Genomic DNA, 21966 nt, shown 5'->3' on the forward strand with positions numbered 1-21966 from the left:
TCTTTAACCCTCAAGAGTACAGGGTACTGAACAAAATTATAAAGGCAGAGTTACAAAACAACAAACAAAGCTAATTCGACATATTCCAAGGACTCAATAGTCCTTAAATTCACAATCACTCCTTCCTTGCCCAAATAAAAAACAACAATCGACCACAGCCACTCAATGAAGGAAAGGCAACACGAGTTCAATGCCACCAACTATTATGGAGTCTGGGAGATCAGGCATAATTCATAAAACTTCCACTCAGTTTAGGTTTCCCTATCCAGCCCCACAAATCTCTCACTGTAAAGTTGAACTTCTCACTCTTGCCTTTTCCCCTAGCTGCAGCTAGAATTTGCTATGTGAAGAAACCAAGCAGTCTAATCTACATTTAAGCAATTATGGCACCAGTTATATGGCACTATTTTTGAACTCATTTAACATAGAAATATGGAAAATAGGAGCTGGGTAGGCCATTCAGTCCATGGAACCAGTCTGTTAATTGACATGATCCTGGCTGATCATCTAACTCAAACACCATTCTCTTACTCTGACCCCATACCCCTTGACACCTTTAGCGTCTAGAAATCGAGCATTTCCTCGTTAAATATTTGCAGTGACTTTACTTCCCCAGACTTCTGTGGTAGAAAATCCCACAGGTTTGCTATTCTGAATGAAGAAATTTCTCTATCTTATTCCAAAATAGACTACTGGTAATTTCTAAGTGTCTTGTTATCCTATTCTTTAGGACAGACTCCAGCATTTTCCCTCCTACTGATATTAGGCTAACTGGGCTATAATTCTAGCATCACATGTGATCTACAAAACGGAGTATATCTAAAACACTGTTAAGAATGGGACCAGACACACAACTTATTTCACTGCGGCCCCCTCTTATCTTTTCAACTTCCTTTAAAGTTACATTCACCATGCTAGAAACCTTTCCATTGCTTTTAGGAGTTCCTTAGTATCTCTGTTAATGTGTAAGCTTAAATACAGCAGAAAGTTGTTGGGTGGGGCAGCAATGTAGATTTTCTCAGTCTAGTCCTGGTTCAATATTCACAGATTAAATATATAGGTGAGATCACAAACCTGTTTAGGATGTTTGAGCCTGCTTTGTGGCAACTCAACATTTACCCAAACTAATATAAGCCAACTTGTTAGACTGGGGATTGAGATCGAGTTCTTTCTGATAAGAGTTATTTTGCTGGACAGATCATATAATCAGTAAATTGTACGTTCCTTACTAAACTGAAAACAAAAGTGTGCAATGAATTGAGCAAGATTTATTGTGTGGGAGTACTCTGTAATATTGAGAGAGATTAGCAAGAAAGTTGCTAGGATTTAGTGAGCCTCAACATGTTTGCATATTTCAAAAATGGCTGAATGATTACACAATATAACAAATTACTTTAACCCATCAACTGCTGGAAACAGGGGCATGTGTTTGTTATAGAATATTTCCTATTGCTTCACCTATTATTCCAAAAGAATACTATCAACATTTAATCCACTTTGGAACATCATAAGACTTGCAGTTTTATGTAGCTTTTTAAAAAATTACCAATTCATGGCTCGGCCAACTTTTATTGACCATACCTATTAGCTCAGTGGGCAATTAAGAGTCAATCTCATTGCTCTGGATTTCGAGACACCTGTCACAAAGTACAGTATCAACAATCACACATACATTAAAAGAGGTCCAATTTTTCTGCATCAATAACATTTCAGGAGGCAAACCTCTAAAGTGTGACACCACCTCTTTAAGGTCTTCCAGTTTGTTTGGAAAGTGTGAGCCTTACGGTTATCTAGCCATACAATTCCATCAGCTAGGTTTACAACATTGGTTTTAAATTCAGGAGAAATCCCATGTATGGAACTATCTAAAGTGGCAGATTAACAAGATTCTCTATTAGCATGTTCTTTCCAGAATAGAGCTTTCGTTTTGCCAATCCTTTAGTAACTGTCACACACATTCCCTTCTAATTATTAACCAAATAAAGAGAGACTTGGAGTTGAACTGAGAAATGCTTTCCAGAGGTAAATCAATAGACCATTCAAATGGAGGTAGCAATGTTGTAAATGTAAGTAACTGCAGTTCTAACAAGATCATCTCCAGTATTTTGTTCTAGGTTTTTCAGACACAATCTACTGTTATTGACAATCATTCCCTGGTTTGCATTCAACACATTGTTTAGTAGCTGAAATAACAAAAACTGAAATTTCCACCCATGTTAAAAGGGCACTGTTTACACACCAACACCCTGCTCAGGTCTAAACATCTCATTTTAAGGGCAAGTATACAGTCCAGTTGTCTTCAAAATGAGTTAAATTCCAAGTATACTGTCTGATGAACTACACAGGTTGTTTTCACTTGCCTGGATGTGCATTTTCACAATAGCTTTTCCAATGAGAGTTGCACCAAAGAAGGTCCAGAATGGCACAAGGAAGTGTCCGCATGTTATTCCAGCCAGGTCAAAGAGGGGATTGGGAATCTACAACACATCCAAAATATTTATCAAAAAAAGTTAACATAAGGGGGAAAAGAAATGAATTGATCTGTAACAGAATTTAAAGTCAATGACATTACTGCAAAACATGCAAATATACTTTTACGCCATCCACCATATCTACTAAAGTAAAGCTGGAAATTTTAGCTTAAATGTCAGCCATCAACTTATGCAGCTGCTCAGTTTATTTTGTTGTTGAAAGCATAGTGCAAACATGGTTGCAGAAGTATGTTCAAGGCATCTTCCTCAATCAGATGGTGAAGCTTTCATCAGTTGATTTGTTTTTGACAATGTTTGTGAAAGGAGGTATGGTGGATTCACTATGGTTTAGAAGAATAAGTTGGCGGGGGGGGGGGGGCAGAATCTCAAGGAAACCCAAAATTCTGACAGGGCTGGACCTACAGGATGCAGAGATGATTGTTCCTCTGTCTAAGGGGCCTAGAACAAGGAGCCATTGTCTCAGGATTTGAGATAGACTATTTAGGACTGAGATGTGGAGTATTTTCTTCACTGGTGGAATTCTCCACTACATGCTGTCCGGACCAAGTTATTGAATATATTTAAGAAAGTATTGTTACATTTGTAGGCACTAAAGGCATCAATGGCAATGGAGAGGGAGTGAGAGTTTGTGAAGAGAGGATCACAAGACCATAGACACAAGAGCAGAAGGAGACCATTCAGCCTATTTCACCATTCAATGAGATTGTGGTTGATCTGGTAATCCTTAGCTCCATTTTCCTGCCTTATTCCCATAACCCTTGATTCCTTGACTAACTAAAAATCAGTCTCTCTCAGCCTTGAATAAACTTTAACACCCCAGCCTCTGCAGCCTTCCACTATAAAGAATTCCATGGGTTCACTACCGTTAGAATAAAATTATCCTCCTCATCTCTGACTTAAATGGGTGACCCCTGACTCTGTATGCCCCCTACTCATTCCAATAAATCCACGCCCAAACTCCCCTCATGAAAATCCCTCCAAACCCAGAATCAACCTAATTAACCTTCTCTGGACTGCCTCCAGTGCCAGTATATCTTTCCTTTGGTAAGGGGACCACAACTATTCACAGCACTCCAAGTGTGGTCTGATTACTGCTTTGTATAGTTTAGAAAGAGTTCTTTATTTTGATACACGATTCTCTTCACACCATAAAGGCTAACAGTCCATTTGCCAACCCTATAACCTACTGAGCTTGGACACTAGCATTTTCTGATTAATGCTCAAAGACCCTGAATCTCTCTTGTGTTAGGGTTAGGGTTAGGGTTAGTCTGCAGTCCTTCCTCTTTAAATAATATCTAGCTTTTCCATCTTCCTGCCAAAATGCATAATCTCCTATTTTCTCAGAATATGCTGAATGGTCTTCATCTGCCCTGTTTTGCCCACTCACCTAACCTGACTATATCCCTTTGCATATGTGTAATCCTCACTACTTGCCTTCCCACCTACTTATGCTTCATCCATAAACGTGGCGATAGTACATTCACCTCCTTCAACAAAGTCATTAATATTCAATTATGGATCAGCCATGATATACTCCTGCTCCTATGCTTTTATGGCCAGGGAAGCCTTTCTGCTCTTACAAGTCTTGACTTGGGAATATGCGGACAGGATCTATTACATCTCATTCTAGATGGTGACATTTTCAACAACATAAGATTCTCCCAGGCTTAGATGACATGGTATTGGAGAGAGAATGCACCATAAAGTGATAGAATAAGCTTTAGACTTTTCATCTCCCACATAGTTAATTTTTCTCTTTTTGTCATCTCCTGTGGATGCAAATCGAGAAAGTAAGTATATATTATCAAAGAAAACGGGAAGTCATGGTTTCAGTCTTGTCCCCTCTTGCTCTGTGACACAAAAATACGGTGGTGCAGTAGGAAATGTGGGAGCAAAAAGACCATACATTTAATTTCCTAAATTAGTTTTCTTACCATGGTAGTTGGTGAAAGAGAAAATTGGTTCAATTCAACTAAGACTGAAAATTTGACAGTTTTATAGAATCCACTCAAATTTCTCAACTCGTGTTTACAACAGAAGAGATATTAGCAACAATCGCATTTTGTTCAAAGTACGTTTGAAACTACAACAAGCATTCACAAAATAGCACTCTTCCTTTAATTTATTTTTGAAAACTAATTTTTTTTAAAAAAACATTTTAAGCCCCATCACAACATCAATATACACTCTGGAATTGCGATATCCATGATTTAAGAAACAAGTGAGATAAATGTGGGTTATAATAATCTGTGCCACAGAACAATAGAGGAAAGGACAGATGATAACGTGTTTCACTTTCTTAAGCATTGGTCATTGCTAACATCAAAGATGCATGCGGAAATCAGACTCAAGCCACTTTATCACTTTATGGCCCACATGCATTTAACACTTCACCATAAATCTAAACCAATTCTTCAGTGCAGAACTGGAAGAATGCATGATTGAAAGCGTCAACTTCCAGACTTGCATGTTAGGGCCCTGACTGCCTATTCCATGTCAAATATTTTAAGAACAGGATGTTCTCTCTGGTCATCATTCTTTCTCCATCAACAGCAAAAATAGATCAACTAATCACTCATTTAATTCTTGTTTGCGTAAAATGACTGACGATGTCAAATTAATGTGGAGCATTCTGAAAAGCCCAGGACAGGATACAACTCCATAGGAATACTATTTCCTTCCACTCCACAACACAAAACAATCTGCGCTTATTAAATTCTACCTTTGACTTACCGAGGCACAGGCCAAGATTCCAAAGAATCCAACTTTTTGCACCAGGTGCTGAACAGCCAGCTTTGCTCGGTTCGGAAGATCCTTGAGCAGGAAGAACAGAAAAAACTCTTCATAAAAATCTTAAAGAGAGATGTCTAACTTTGCAAGGTCTGTTTTACTGCTTCTGTCTCAATGCATAGCTAGGATTTATATTTGGTGACCAGATTGCAATCACATTCCTGAGAGTACTTCAGCCAAAAGGTGCAAAGCCAACCACTGGCAGGTCCCATGATTTTACATCACGTGGAACATAATATTGGAATCTTCTGGCTGAGGTGGTTTTAGGTTTGAGTGAAGCAGTAATTCCTTTGCCTTACCTTTTGTTTGACCTCTAATTCACCTGGGCAAAAGTGAGGACTGCAGATGCTGGAAACCAGAGTTTAGATCAGAGTAGTGCTGGAAAAGCACAGCAGGTCAGGCAGCATCCAAGGAATAGGAAAATCAACATTTCAGGCAAAAGCCCTTCATCCCTGATGCTGCCTGACCTGCTGTACTTTTCCAGCACCATTCTGATCTAAACTCAAATCCACCTGGACTCTCTTGGAAACCTCCCTCCCCTTCCTGGACCTCTCCATCACCATTTCTGGTGACGGACTAACCACAGACATAGACTACAATCCCACTGACTCCCACAGCTACCTAGACTACATCTCCTCCCACCCTACCTCCTGTAAAAACACCATCCCTTATTCCCAATTCCTTTGCCTCAGCCACATCTGTTCCCAGGATGTCCAATTCCACCTCAAAAGTCCCAGATGGCCTCCTTCTATGATCGCAACTTCATTTCCCATGTGATTGACAATGCCTTCCAGTGCATCACCTCCACTTCATGCACCACCTCCCTTGATCCTCACCCCTCCCAACGCAATAAGGACAGAACCCCCCCCCCGCCCCCATCTTCCATCCAACCAATCTCTGCATACAACGCATCATCCTCTGCCATTTCCTCCACCTCCAAATGGACCCCATCACTAGAGATATATTTCCCTCCCACCCCTATCAGCATTCTGAAAAGACTATTCCCTGCACAACTCCCTCACCAGGTCCACACCCCACTCCTGGCACCTTTCCCTGCCACTGCAGGAAGTGCAAAACCTGCATCCACATCATTCCCCTCACCTCCATCCAAGACCCCAAGGGATCCTTCCACATTCATCAGAAATTCACCTGTACCTCTACCAATGTCATCTACTGCATCCGTTGCACCCGGTGTGGTCTCCTCTACATTGGCGGGACAGGATGCCTTCTTGCAGATCATTTCAGAGAACATCTCAGGGACACCCACACCCATATATCCCATCACCCCGTGGCTGAACAGCTCCCTCATTTGCCCTCCCCCCAAATTATCTCAGTCCCAAGCCTCCAATTCAGCACAGCCCTCCGGACCCATCTATCATTCCCCCCCCCGACCTATCTTCTCCCTCACCTTCATTCACCTAATGCTTTCCCAGCTACCTTCCCCACTCAACCCCACTCCACTCCCATTTATCTCTCAGCCCCAACCCACAAGCCTTATTCCTGATGAAGGGCTCATGTCCGAAACATCGATTCTCCCGCTCCTTAGATGCTGCCTGACCTGCTGTGCTTTTCCAGCATTACACTCTTGACACACAAAGACCAGTCTCAGTCGTAACTCAAAGCATAAAAATGTTGGAAATACTTGGTCAGACAACACTTTGGAAGAAACAGAATTAATATTTCACGTCGATAACTTTTCCCTTATGTTTCTCCATCAGTCACTAACTGTTTACTATCACACTTGAACTATTTTCAGCCCTCACAATTTGTATATTTTTCACTATTTTTTTGATTCAAATTACATAAAATTTTGTATCTGCATAAATTACTTGTAACCTGCAATATTCAATTGATTCAATAACTGTTTGGAATGTATATATTTTTAAAACAATATATTTTAAAGTCTACAAGGATCTGTGCAACATTGTTGGTCATATTTTACTAAAAGTCTGGGAAATCAAAAGTATTTTTATTTTCTTTACAAATTGCATGGCTAGTACTGAACATACTCAATCATCATCAAGCTTGTTGAGGAAGTCCGAAATGTAAATTTCCAGCTGTCACTTGAAGTTGTCTATCTACCCTTAGAAAGCAATCATACTAATTAAATAAAAATGTATATTTCTAATGTTCATTCAAGTTCCAATATAAGAAGTTTAGATTCTAATTTTGAAATATTTAGTTTGCGGCTCAGAGTGCAGGATATTTACGCAATGAATCTGAGGAATTCTTTATCACAGAGACCCACAGAGTTGAGTTGTTAAGCATATTCAACGCTGAGGTAAATCTTTAGACAGCAAGGAACTCAAGGGTTATGGGGAAAAGGCAAGAAAAGCAAAGTTGAGGATCATCAGATCAACTACAATATCATGAAAGATTGGAGCAAACCCAGTGGTTGAACTACTTCTGCTCCCATGTCTTATCAGAAGTTTTGAGAAAGTAATCACGATAATGAGATTAATTAGGTAACAGCAACTAAATAGTGGCAATCTTATGGTTTAAATGCCTTTTACAACAAACACAGGATAGGAGGCAACATGTTTCATAATGCAAACAATATCTCAATGATGTCAGTCACATACTTTCTTCAGCTTTCTTTGTGAAGAGAGCAAGCTAATGGGTTTGGGGTGAGAGGGGAAAGACGTGGAAGAGACCTGGGGGGGCTGCTTTTTCGCCCAGAGGGTGGTGAGAGTGTGGGGTGGGCTGCCGGGGGGTGGGGGGGGGTTTGGGGGCCCATATGACTCTAATGGAAGATACGCTTGTCCTTGAAATGACTTATCCATTGAATCACAACATCTATTTGAAGTTGCTGTATTTGCTCTGGTTTGCTCCCCAATGGAGAACAATTGTAATTTAGGACTTTGCAATTCTGAGTGCATTTTAAAAGTAGAAACCATCTTGGAAACTCTTAAATTTAAAATGGGCATTTTGGCCTTGTGTGAAGAGATCAATAATATTTAGTAACATGCAGTCTCAGCTTTGTATGTGCAAACCTCATTCTTAAGATCAACCCTTCCATTAAACATTTCTTCCTCTGCCATCCCATAAGAAAATGAATGACTTTGAATGCTTAAGCTTGGGTCAACCATTTTTAGCCGAGCTCTGTGCAACTATTAAGTAGTTGTATAACAAAAAAAAGACTCCAGACAGTTTAAGCCTTTGATGATTCCAAAAGTGGAAATATCTTCAAAATTCTCAACAGTTTTGAAATATACAGTTAGAGAAGGGGAAAAGGATAACATAAAGCAACAAGCTTAGCAAAATTAAGCAGTTAGAAACAAGTTTACTCCTTATTTTAGTCACACATAGTTGAATTTTCCCAGGCTGTGATCAATGTGGGCAATGGCAAGTCAGTTGGGGAAAAATGGCAAGAACTGAAAAACAAATTTATCATTGTCAAGATGGTCATGACATCTGTCTTGCCTTGCATTTTAATGCAGTCAGCCAGCCAGGCTGTTTGTCATGTTTGGCAGCAATGAATAGTCATGGGGGACTATGGTTAGTCAAAGCGCTGGACTGTCACCAGTCAGGAGAGAGGATGACGTGTTCAGAGTGAGTGAATAGGAAGCACTGTGGCTGGAAAGGTCAGTAGTTTAAAGGGTGGGTGTGAGAGAGCCACTGAGGGAGGATGCAACAGAGAGAGTGATAGATCATTAGCTTTGGCGGGAGGTGGCTGCAATGGCAAAGTTTGAGTGAGTGCAAGGTAGCAGAGAGAAGATGGTAACAATGGAGCTTGTGGAGCACAGACCCTCCAGAGGGTGGATACCAAATTGACCTGAGTAGCTACTTCAGACTAGGTTGATAGCATTTGACAGTGTGCAGCTGAAGTTTACATATGGCACTTGCACCATGAACTCTGGATGATCCTGGCACTGACGAATGTTTTGCCAGCATGAGCTCAAGGCAGCACAACAGTGGTATCATTGTGCATAATTCATGAGGTGAGCAACATAAAATTGTGAGGAAAGCCTGCAGATATCCAATCTTTGGGAAAATTCAGCCCATTGTTATATGGGATTAATGTTGCCTTTGGCTTACAAAATAAAAAAAAAAGAGAAAACAGAGGCAGTCTGTTCAATATGCTTCGATTCAATATATTATCATATGCCTTTTAAGTGATAAAATTAAGATATCTAGAGATACCTTTTCATATAGACCACTAAGCCTGTGCAATTAGATCATGGCTGGTCTGTGCTACATTTCCATTTACTAATATTTGGTCAATTTCCCTTGTTATCCTCGCCAAACAAACAAATAAAACCACTATTAATAACACCCTTGAAAATATCAATTATTCCAGGATACACAGCCTATTGGGCAACAGAATTTTAAATTTCCATTGCTCTTAACATGAAGAAAAAACTGATTGTTCACTCCCAAATGGGCTGCCCCTAACTTTAACATTATGCTTCTCGGTTCTAAATTTCCTCACTACGTATACATCATCTATTTTCAAATAGTCAAATTTGAGGTATTGTCCCAAAACTGGACATTTTAAACTTCCACGGATGAATTTTAACTATTATTAGAATAGCAAAATAATTTATTGGATTGTTTGGCAAGATGCTATATCGCTACAGTATGCCAACAATCAAAACATGAATTAGGAGCAGGAGTAGCACATTCAATCCTTCCAGCCCACACCACCATTTGGTAAGTTGATGGCGAGCTTATGATTCATCAGCTTTGCATGTCCATCTTTTCCAGTGATCCAAGCAATCCTTGACCCTCACCTGATTCCGCTCGACCCAAACCTAGTCCAAAACTGACAAGATTTGAGATCAAATGCAAACTTGATCCCAAACTTGCTGATTTTGAGACACTGCACTGATAGAACATTTTTTTTAGTGTAATGATGGATCCCAAGATGCTTCACAGCAGCATTAGAAAAAAAAATGATGTTGAGCCACGGAAGGATACAAAAGATACTAGGTGAAAATTGTTTTTCTATCCAACTTATTAAACTGCTTCATAATTTTAAATACATTTGATAGACCACCAACTCCAAACTCAAACACAAAGGGAATATTATTAAGTTTACCTAATTTGTCCTAATATTTAAAGTCTTTAAACTATTATATCACTCTGGTGACGTGCATTGCATATCGTTATCAAAATGAACGCATTGTGATTCACATAAAAGCATTAATATTCCTTTTCTACATAAAAAATATTAGATCTCCTGCAAATCTTGCATCAGAGAGGAGATATGGACCTGTTGCGCTGAACAAACTCTTTTTATGATACAATGACTCTAATAACCACATTTGACAAGGATAAGCTGATGACCTGCTGCTAAACCTGTACCCAATGCTTCTCAAGAGGTGCACAAGTACACCTTGGAGTCATTTTGCCCAAGAGTCTCCTTTCCTCTTTGGAATCTCAAATCTTCCATTAGACACCTCATAGCAGAGATCAATATATATATAGATGCAATAATCAATGCAACACATCAGATCAGTTGCAACAAATTCAATATCTAAGTTTATGATGATTTTGCTGCTCAGAGGCAAAACCATTCACATCAAGGGCTGCATCTTGGGTAGTCTATAAAATTTTCAAATCTACCACGATGGCTCAGTGGTTAGCACTGCTGCCTCACAGCACCAGGGTCCCAGGTTAGATTCCAGTCTCGGGCGACTGTCTGTGTGGAGTTTGCACGTTCTCCCAGTGCCTCCATGGGTTTCCTCCAGGTGCTCCAGTTTCCTCCCAAAGTCCAAAGATGTGCAGGTCAGGTGAATTGGCCATGCTAAATTGCCCATAGTGTTAGGTGCATCAGTCAGAGGGAAATGGGTCTGGATGGGTTACTCTTCGGTGGGTCGGTGTGGACTTGTTGGGCCGAAGGAACTGTTTCCACACCGTAGAGAATCTAATCTAATCTAAAAAAACCATCTGCAAAATAAAATCCAACTGCATAAACTTGCCCCCATTCATGGAAACTATTTCAGTTATTCAAATTTTTTTTAAAACCACGTTTATTCTGTACCAAAAGAGAACACGAGAAACCACACACTCCCAATAGTTGTAGTTATTAACCTTATGAGTCTAATGTGTCCCAGTTGGCCAGATGTGTAATGTATTGCTGACTACCTTGCAAGGTTTTGCTGAGTCACTCATCTAAAGAATTCTAAGATAGTTAGGGTGCAAGAGCTTCATCCTCTGAATACACCTCCATTATCTGAATACACCTCCATTATCATTCAATCAAAATTTTCTGCCTTATAAAAGGAATGGAGACCATCATAATCCTCTTCACCAGATTAGTTCTACAAGTGATTCATGCTGCAAACTGAAACAGTTTTTCAGATTTTCAAAACATTTGATTACTTCCCCCAGATTGTTTCATTTTACAGAATGATTGATGTTGCAAATCTAATATTACATATTCTCTTCCAATCCAAAATCTGTGATTCGTCCTATTTACACTAGAGAGAATAAATCTATGAAATTATCTATATCGTACATATTTATCATTTTAAACGTACTTCTCAGGTTATGGAACATTTTATGATTATCATTAAGTACTGAATCATTTCACTTCCAGTTTGTAGTCTATTACCTAATCTTTGACTTTATGTAAGAGTCATGTAACCTTGAAAGTCACCTAACCTTGCTGAAATACTTTTGTTTTGTCTCTATTGTTTGAAGCCTAAAAATGTGCTCAAACTGCAAAATGTTAGTCAATCTTTATACACAGGTGTTCAACTGCAACTATGGAGTTGCTCTCAGGGATTTGAAATTCTTTGTTCTTTGTGCACCTACTTAGCTTTCTAAACGCAGATGTTTCCTATCTCTATTTCTTCTTCCTCATTTCTTTCCTCAACTTTGAGTAAGTATTTTCAATGAGACAGAGAGAGAGAGAGAGAGAGAGACAGAGAGAGAGAGAGAGACAGAGAGAGAGAGAGAGAGACAGAGAGAGACAGAGAGAGACAGAGAGAGACAGAGAGAGACAGAGAGAGACAGAGAGAGACAGAGAGAGACAGAGAGACAGAGAGACACAGAGAGAGAGAGAGAGAGAGAGAGAGAGACAGAGAGAGAGAGAGAGAGACAGAGAGAGAGAGAGAGAGACAGAGAGAGACAGAGAGAGACAGAGAGAGACAGAGAGACAGAGACAGACAGAGACAGACAGAGACAGACAGAGACAGACAGAGACAGACAGAGACAGACAGAGACAGACACAGAGAGAGAGAGAGAGAGAGAGAGAGATTTAAAGAATATTGAGGAGGGAGGAAAGCAATTATACTGAGGTATAACCCGTATCACCTTCAATGACACGTTCAAGATCAAACTGGTTATGTGGTTATTATATAGGTGGAACCAACTTCTTAATGTTTCATGCTTAAACATGTTAGTGCATTCAGTTAATTACCCTTCCTCTTAACTCTAAATTCTTAGCATTTAATTGTATGGCATACACATTTGCTTACCAATACCTCATGGTAAAAGTAATAAGAAATAATCTCTATTCTTGCAGAGGTTCTGTGTTTAGGTCTCCCAATCTGTTCATGCATTTTATTCACTATGCAGCTGAGCCATACAGATTAGATTTTTAGATTTTAGAATTAGATTTAATTGTCACACATACTCCAGTATAGGAATACAGGAATTCAATGAACAGCGTACATAGTCCGCTGGTGTGTACGCTGACTACGAAGCGTACATAGTTTCGTAGTCAGCGTACACACCAGACTACGAAACTGGAATAAGAAATACAACAGAAATAAAGGAAACAAAATCAAAAGGACTGAGCAATGTCCAGATGTTAAAAGTCTTATTTAAGACTTATCCCCATGCAAGCCAAGCCACAGCTTGGAGTTGCAGGAGGAGTGGAGTGCTTGCTGCCACTGATACTACCGCCTCCAATCTCCTCCTGCTGCTGCTGCCATCTCTGATTCTAAAACTATCAGCGCTACAAGAATGTTAGTTTGACTCTGATCTATGCCAGATTAGGCAACTTTAGCAAAGTTGGTGGTCGCAACACTACCAGTCTCAAAGTCTTTTTATTTGGTTTGCTAGTTCAATGATGATTTTTTTAAAATATCCAAAATCAAGAAATAGGGACGCAAATATCCAAGCTGTAACAGAAACTTTGTGTTCTGCTCTAACATAGTTATACTCCAATATGTTATAGCCTCTTTTATCCTTTTGCATACGTACATGCACGCGTACACACGCAAGAAAATATGGGTCCATCCATACAGGTCCATCAAATAGAGTTTGAATGCATGTCTCAGTGATCCAAAAGGTGAATGCTGTTACCATCCATATAATCAGGAGAAACTACTAAAGAGGATAAACGTGCTAAAATTACAAATTTGTTCTTTTTTGTGGGGGGAGGGCACTGTTGAGTCGAGAGAGGGGGTGGGAGGAGGACTGTTAGGTGGCAGTGATGATAGATACACCCACATTTCTGTTTAGAATAAAGTTCCAGGATTTTGACCCATAAAAAGTGAAGCAGCCACAAAACAGTGAATCAATTTTAAAAAAGGATAAATATCAAGAATGCCAAGAGCAACTGGTGACCCTGACCTGGACAAAGCGTGACACCAAATTTCACCATGGCTAACGGGCCAAGTCAATTTTTATTTTTAAGAGCAGAATATTAGGCACTATTTAAAGATAAAGTAACTTTTGCATTCAAGCTGGTTTAAAGTAACAGCATTTCCATAGCCTCGTAACATTTTCAAGTAAGAGAAAATTCTCATCTTTAAAGGATCCAGGAAGCAAGACTTCAGGAAACAATTGCCAGAAAGCAACAGTACAAGGAAATTGTGCTCTGCAAAGTCCAATGATGGGATTGTTCCAGACAAGTAATATACTTTAATAGCAGGAAGCCTTCTTATGGCCTTGCTGATGCAATCTCACCACAGAAGTTCCAGCTAACTACTATAAACTTCTAAAGTCCACGTTGACAAATTCGTGAACAATTTTGTGGTTAGAGGAAGCTGGTTTTGTTCTGACTCATCCCTGTCCAAACGGTTACTGGAAATGGAGGAGATTTCACAGAAGTCACATGATCCTCCTAGACAAAACCACACTTCATAGGGTGCAGCAAAGGTTCAGAGAATGCTCCAGTCTTACGCATATTGCAGCTGTTCCTCATTAACTAAAACACATAACTCAGTTCATATTGTGAGAGTTTTCAAAAGTGTTTGCCAAATGAACAAAAATATTCCAAGTTTCACAAAACATTGTCAATACAGATTCAAATTCCTCGTTACAACTACAAAACAACAGTTTTTCCATTTCTGCTACAGATTGCTCCTTTCACTTTTTTAAGATTATGGAACTCACACAGGGAGCAAGCCACATCATTGTCTTCTACACTAAATAAAACAGTACAAATCACAGATCATTTGAAAGAATTAAGTATTGATGTTTATATTTAAGGACAATTTAGAAGATTAAACTGAAAGCACTAACAATTTTGAAAATACAAGGAAGTTCATTTGACTTAGGAAAGATGTCGTTAGACTTAAAATGGTGCAGAAAAGATTTACAAGGACTTTGCCAGGGATGTCTGGTTTGAGCTATAGGGAGGGGCTGAACAGGCTGGGGCTATTTTCCCTGGTGCATCCAAGGCTGAAGGGTCACGTTACAGAAGTTCATAAAATCATTAGGGGCATGATGAATAGCCAAAGTCTTTTTTTACCGGGGTAGGGGAGTCCAAAATTAGATGGCATAGGTTTATCGTGAGAGGGGAAAGATATAAAAGGGACCCAAAGGGCAATGCTTTCATGCAGAAGGTGGTGCATGTATGGAATGCGCTACCAGAGGACCGATGAGTAAGAGAATGATAATCCAGTTCTAGACCTTCAACTGTTGACATGCTTCAAATCACACGTTTCAGCTAATCACCAGATATTGGGAATTCCATTGCGTCTGGCACATAATGCACATTACTGATGCTTAGACATGTCTAGAAACTTGTCAGATGTCATACTATACTAAATCACTTAGCCCTACAAGTGTCCTATATGGGTTTGGCAAACTGATTTGAGTTTTTGAAAATTTACTTACCTGATCTGAAAGAATTTTCACTGTTACAAAGACACTTTTTGAAGGAATTGCATTTTGAAGGATGACGGAAAAAGGAACTTATTTCAAGTTTTGAGTACATACCTCAAGTGACTTGTTCAAAGCGATCATTTAAAGTTCACTGTGGACACTGATGATTTTTCTTAAATAATCTGTTTAAGAAGGGTGGTAAGGACAAGCCAGGGAACTATAGACCAGTGAGCCTGATGTAAGTGGTGGGCAAGTTGCTGGAGGGAATCCTGAGGGACAGGATGTACATGTATTTGGAAAGGCAAGGACTGATTAGGGATAGTCAACATGGTTTTGTGCGTGGGAAATCGTGCCTCACAAACTTGATTGAGTTTTTTGAGGAAGTAACAAAGAGGATTGATGAGGACAGAGTGGGAAATGTGATCTGTATGGACTTCAGTAAGGCATTCGATAAGGTTCCCCATGGGAGACTGATTAGCAAGGTTAGATCTCACGGAATACAGGGAGAACTAGCCCTTTGGATACAGAACTGGCTCAAAGGTAGCAGACAGAGGGTGGTGGTAGAAGGTTGGTTTCAGACTGGAGGCCTGTGACCAGTGCAGTGCCACAAGGATCACTGCTGGGTCCTCTACTTTTTGTCATTTACATAAATGATTTGGATGCGAGCATAAGAGGTACAGTTAGTAAGTTTGCAGATGACACCAAAATTGGAGGTCTAGTGGACAGCAAAGAAAGTCACCTCAGATTACAATGGGATCTTGACCAAATGGGCCAATGGGCTGAGAAGTGGCAGATGGAGTTTAATTCAGATAAATGCAAGGTGCTGTATTTTGGGAAAGCAAACCTTAGCAGGACTTATACACTTAATGGTAAGGTCCTAGGGAGTGTTGCTGAACAAAGAGACCTTGGAGTACAGGTTCATAGCTTCTTTAAAGTGGAGTCTCAGGTAGATAGGATAGCGGAAAGATGTTGTGAAACTTGAAAGGGTTCAGAAAAGATTTACAAGGATGTTGCCAGGGTTGGAGGATTTGAGCTATAGGGAGGGGCTGAACAAGCTGGAGCGGTTTTCCCTGGAGCATCGGAGGCTGAGGGATGACCTTATAGAGGTTTACAAAATTACGCGGGGCATGGATAGGATAAATAGACAAAGTCTTTTCCCTGGGGTGGGGGAGTCCAGAACTAGAGGACATAGGTTTAGGGTGAGAGGGGAAAGATATAAGAGAGACCTACGGTGCAACTTTTTCCACACAAAGGGTGGTACATGTATGGAATGAGCTGCCAGAGGAAGTGGTGGAGGCTAGTACAACTGCAACATTTAAGAGGCATTTGGATGGGTATATAAATAGGAAGTGTTTGGAGGGATATAGGCCGGGTGCTGGCAGGTGGGACTAGATTGGGTTGGGATATCTGATCAGCATGGACGGGTTGGACCGAAGGGTCTGTTTCCACACTGTACATCTCTATGACTGTAAGATTTTCCAAAAAGCACATGACTGGTGATAACTGTTTGCTTGTCTAAAAAATCCTCCTGGGTCTAAGTTTTGACTAGAGACAGGCTTGGAGAGCTGGTTCATTTGGAGAAAAAGCTTAAGAATCAGCTAAGTTGGAGGAAAGCTGGCAATAAAACAAGCTACCCAGCTGATCTCTTCCATTTCTGAAAATAAGCTCCTTTATATCAGTTCAGGGTGAAATCTGTGTTCTTTTGAAAGAGCGATTGAATAAATATCTCAAAATTGTATTTTATGAGCAAACTGTGTCTCCAAGATTTCAGTGACAATCGTACACGATTAGTGACTTGCTCATGTGTGCTAGAAAATCAGAGCAAGACTTCAGAACATTCAATGCCTTTTAACTTGAAGAATAATTCATTGGACTATTTTTAAGAATGCCAATTTCAGAAGAAAATATTGCTCTCCTCTTTTTTTGAAGAGAGTGTGTTTTTATCAATGTGCTTTTGGAGATAATTAGACAGATAGGCATTTGTGTTTCAAAATTACTATACAAGGTAACCAAATGCTGGATCTTTATTGAATAAGTTTTATTTTGATAATAAATCCTTAATTGTGTAAGAAAATCTGGTTGTTTTTTTAGCAACTAACAGATAAAGGCATTAATATGTCATCTTAGCAACTGGGAAAAAATATCTTCAAGTTTACCTTACAAATTGCAGAGTGGTGGAACAAGAATGATGGTGAACTCCTCTAGCCTACTATTTAAAATGTGACTTTAGTTGAGCTCTTTATGGTCAATTTTCTATTCAAACAGATTCCTGATGGAATTATTATTAGAGGGATTATAGCAGTTGTCAAGTATTTTGCCCAATTTGCCACTTTCTATGCTCAAGTCTGAAACTGAATTTTGGCCAGCTGCACAACCACAAAGAACATCACAGGCAAATCTGATCTTAGTCTAACCCTAAGTTTCAGGGAGGTTTACCTGATAGAAACTAGGAGCACAATCAATTACTGTTGTTTTTCCTCAAATACTATCAAAACCTCTCAAAAACTACCAAGTATGGCAATTTAAAAACAAAAATCAAGGCAGCTTCCTTAATTAAATAATTCAACAAAGCCTCCGACAAGGTCGTACATGGGAGACTGATAAAGAAGATAAAAGCACATGGGATCCAGGATGACCTAGCAAGTTGGATTCAAAATTAGCTTATTTGTATTGGAAGACGACTATGGTGGTGGTAGAAGGCTATTTGAGAGACTGAAGGCTAGTGTCCAGTCACGTACCACAGGGATCAGTTCTCAGCTTTTATTAGTCACGATATATATAAACATTATAAAGAAAACATGTGGCAGGCTAATGGGACAATAACTAAGCTTGCAGATGGCACAAAGATTGGCCAGCGAGGACTGAGGTCTTAGGTTTCATGAAGATGTTGATAAATTGGTCAGATAGACAGATCTGTGACAGATGACATTTAACCCTGATAAGTGTGAAGTGATGCACTTTAGAAAAAGTAACAAGACAAGGAAGCACAATGAATGGCAGGACACTGGGAAGTTCAGAGGAACAAAGGGATCTTAGGATGCTTGTCCACAGTTCCCAGAAGATGGCAGGATATATTAAATAGAGTGGTTAAAAAAGCATGAGGGACACATGCTTTATTAATTCTGGCAGAGATAAAAGCAGAGGGATTGTGCAGGACCTGTATAAGACTTTGGTTAGGCTTCACTGTAATACTGTGAGACGTTCTGATCAACAAACCACAGGAAGGATATGATTGAACCAGGGAGGGTATAGAGGTGATTCACAAGGATGTTGCCTGGGATACAGCAGGTTAGCGAAGAAGAGGTGCTTCATTTGTTGAATTTTATGTAGCAGATATAAAGAGAAACTGGATAAGCACAGGTTTTCTTTGGAGCACTTATGGCTAAGAGGGGATCTGACTGAGATGTGTAAGATGATAAGGAGCTTAGAGAGAGCAAATAGAAAGCAGTATTCCCCTTAATTGGAAGGTCAATAACAACAAGGCATAATTTTCAAGTTAAAGGCAGGAGGTTTAAAGGGAACTTGAGAAAAAATGTTTTCAGACATGGGCTGGAGAGAATCTGGAATGCATCATCTGTGAGGGCAGTTGAGGCAGGAAGCCAAACAAAGTTTAAAAAGTACTTGGATGAGCACTTGAAATCTCATAATAGTCAAGGTTATGGGCCACGTGCTGAAAAGTGGGACTATTGCAGATTTAGAGTAGTTTTTGTCAGTGCAAACTCAATGGGCCAAAGGGTCTCTGTGCACTGTATGACTAAATGATCCTACAATTCATTTTAAAGTAGTCATTTGATAATGCACATTCAGCACAGACAAAAACACTTGTTGAATGATTTTTGTCTCACACTCATCAGGACAATTTAAGGGGCAAACCAGCATGTATACTACAAGTGGACTCTGATTGGTAGAGATGTTGCCATGGAGAATGCACTAGTTAATGGTGATAGCCTCGGCAGTTAACTGTCTTTAAATTTTAAACCAGGCAGTTTCACTCTGATTGGCCCTGAGAAATAACCCAATGACTCATTAATTTTAAGGTGTTGAAAATAAGACACAATGCATGTGCATATTCTTTCTGTCTGCAAAGAACAGGCCCTGTTTATCAGAATAAGTAGCTTCCAGTAAAAGCAAATATGTCACACTGTGAGCTCAAATGACAATCCTAAATTGTTTTCAGGGCAATTCTTCACATCCTCAAAAGGAATACAATGCAAACGTTGTCCAAATGAAGAATCGGATCTAATGTCAGACATTATGTTGCAACTTTACATGTTTAGGTTGTTCAGGTATAGATAGTACCTTGTTAGTTGCATAAAGCTGAGAGGGTATGCTGCTTGATAAATAACCTTCAGTCTTTGGGGTATACAGACTACACACCTGGCATCACTGGCACTGAAATTCATAGACATTACTCATTTGTGAGGCAAGTAAAACATCTCTCGCTGGAAAGTAGTACACAGTGACGAACACCACTTCTGTTACGACTGCATTGCGGCTGTGTGATACAGCTAGCTTTACTTGTTGCTCAAACTTTTGAGATAGCTTATCTGAGGTAGTCGGAGAATTTTCAGGATCAAAAATGACAGCTTTAGGGCCATTTATGAGTTGGTACAAAGTACATTGAGAAATTATCTAATCAGATAACCATTATCCTGCAGAATAGTTTTTAAACGTGCTCTATTTCAATTTCAAGCTTGCACAATGAACAAATGGCTCAAGCATACTTACAAATTTACCAGTAAGGCCAATCCTGTAGCACATGGAATTGTAGTACTTCCAATATGTACACTGCTGGATCCACTGTTTGTTGTCATTTATGTAAATGATTTGGATGTGAATAAAGGAGGTATGGTTAGTAAGTCTGCAAATGAGTCGGTAAGCAAGAAGTTGGTTTGAAGTGTGTCTACTTCAACGCCAGGAGCATCCGGAACAAGGTGGGTGAATTTGCAGCATGGGTTGGTTCCTGGGACTTTGATGTTGTGGCCATTCGGGAGACATGGTTAGAGCAGGGACAGGAATGGTTGTTGCAGGTTCCAGGATTTAGATGTTTCAGTAAGAACAGAGAAGATGGTAAAAGAGGGGGAGGTGTGGCATTGTTGGTCAAGAACAGTATTGCAGTTGCAGAAAGGATGTTTGGGGACTCGTCAACTGAGGTAGTATGAGCTGAAGTTAGAATCATGAACTGAGAGGTCACCCTATTGGGAGTTTTCTCGAGGCCTCTAAATAGTTCCAGAGATGTAGAGAAAAGGATAGCAAAGATGATTCTCGATAAGAGTGAGAGAGACAGGGTAGTTGTCATGGGGGTCTTCAACTTTCCAAATATTGACTGGAAACACTATAGTACGAGTACTATAGATGGGTCAGTTTTGTCCAGTGTGTGCAGGAGGGCTTCCTGACACAGTATGTAGATAGGCCAACAAGGGGCGAGGCCACATTAGATTTGGTACTGAGTAATGATCCCGGCCAAGTGTTAGACTTGGAAATAGGTGAGCACTTTGGTGATAGCGATCACAAATCTGTTATGTTTACTTTAGTGATAGAAAGGTATAGGTGTATACCACTGGGCAAGAGTTACAGCTGGGGGAAAGGCAATTATGATGCGATTAGGCAAGATTTAGGAAGCATAGGATGGAGAAGGAAACTGCAGGGGATAGGCACATTAGAAATGTGAAGCTTATTCAAGGAAAAGCTACAGTGTGTCCTAGATAAGTATGTACCTGTCAGGCAGGAAGGAAGCTGTAGAGCGTGGGAGCTGTGGTTTACGAAGGAAGTGGAATCTCTGGTCAAGAGGAAGGCGGCGGCTTATGTTAGGATAAGATGTGAAGGCTCAGTTAGGGCACTTGAGGGTTACAAGGTAGCCAGGAAAGACCGAAAAAGAGAGCTCAGAAGAGCCAGGAGGAGACATGAGAAGTTGTTGGTGGATAGAATCAGGGTAAACCCTAAGGCTTTCTATAGGTATTTAAGGAGTAAAAGAATGACGAGAGTAAGATTAGGGCCAATCAAGGATAGTAGTGGGAAGTTGTGTGTGGAGTCAGAGGAGATAGGGGAAGCACTAAATGAATACTTTTCAACAGTACTGTCTCTAGAAAACGACAATGTTGTTGAGGAGATTACTGAGATACAGGCTACTAGACTAGGTGTGATTGAGGTTCACAAGGAAGAGGTATTAGAAATCCTGTAGATAAGTCCCCTGGGCCAGATGGGATTTATCCTAGGATCCTCTGGGAAGCCAGGGAGGAGATTGCTGAGCCTTTGGCATTGATCTTTAAATCATCATTGTGTACAGGAATAGTGCCAGAAGACTGGAGGATAGCAAATATAGTTCCCCTGTTCAAGAAGGGGACTAGAGACAATCCTGGTAATTATAGACCAGTGAGCCTCACTTCAGTTGTTGGTAAAATGTTGGAAAAGGTTATAAAAGAGATAGAATTTATAATCATCTAGAAAAGAATAATTTGATTAGGGATAGTCAGCACGGTTTTGTGAAGGGTAGGTCGTGCCTCACAAACCTTATTGAGTTCTTTGAGAAGGTGACCAAACAGGTAGATGAGAGTAAACTGGTTGATGTGGTGCATATGGATTTCAGCAAGGCATTCGATAGGGTTCCCCACAGTAGGCTATTGTACAAAATGCGGAGGAATGGGATTGTGGGAGATATAGCAGTTTGGATCAGTAA

The 21966-nt window shown here is 40.0% G+C and overlaps 1 protein-coding gene and 1 long non-coding RNA gene across 6 annotated transcripts in view; one reads left to right on the forward strand and one right to left on the reverse strand.

The window, feature by feature from the left end:
- LOC122563903 (uncharacterized) overlaps positions 1-21966 on the forward strand; it is a 222279-nt gene that overhangs the window by 95043 nt on the left and 105270 nt on the right. The window lies entirely within an intron of this gene.
- Positions 1-21966, reverse strand: part of vmp1 (vacuole membrane protein 1) — a 202626-nt gene that overhangs the window by 37119 nt on the left and 143541 nt on the right. For all 5 annotated transcript variants that reach the window (XM_043718131.2, XM_043718127.2, XM_043718128.2 and 2 more), the window contains 2 exons: positions 5226-5306; positions 2361-2477 (listed from right to left, as the gene is read on the reverse strand). In XM_043718131.2, coding sequence (XP_043574066.1) covers positions 2361-2477; positions 5226-5306 — 198 coding nt within the window. The remainder of the gene's footprint in view (positions 1-2360; positions 2478-5225; positions 5307-21966) is intronic.

This window comes from Chiloscyllium plagiosum, unplaced genomic scaffold (assembly GCF_037043375.1).
Source record: "Chiloscyllium plagiosum isolate Xiang-an unplaced genomic scaffold, Cpla_swu_hap1 HiC_scaffold_31, whole genome shotgun sequence".
NCBI classification, from domain to species: Eukaryota; Metazoa; Chordata; class Chondrichthyes; order Orectolobiformes; family Hemiscylliidae; genus Chiloscyllium; species Chiloscyllium plagiosum.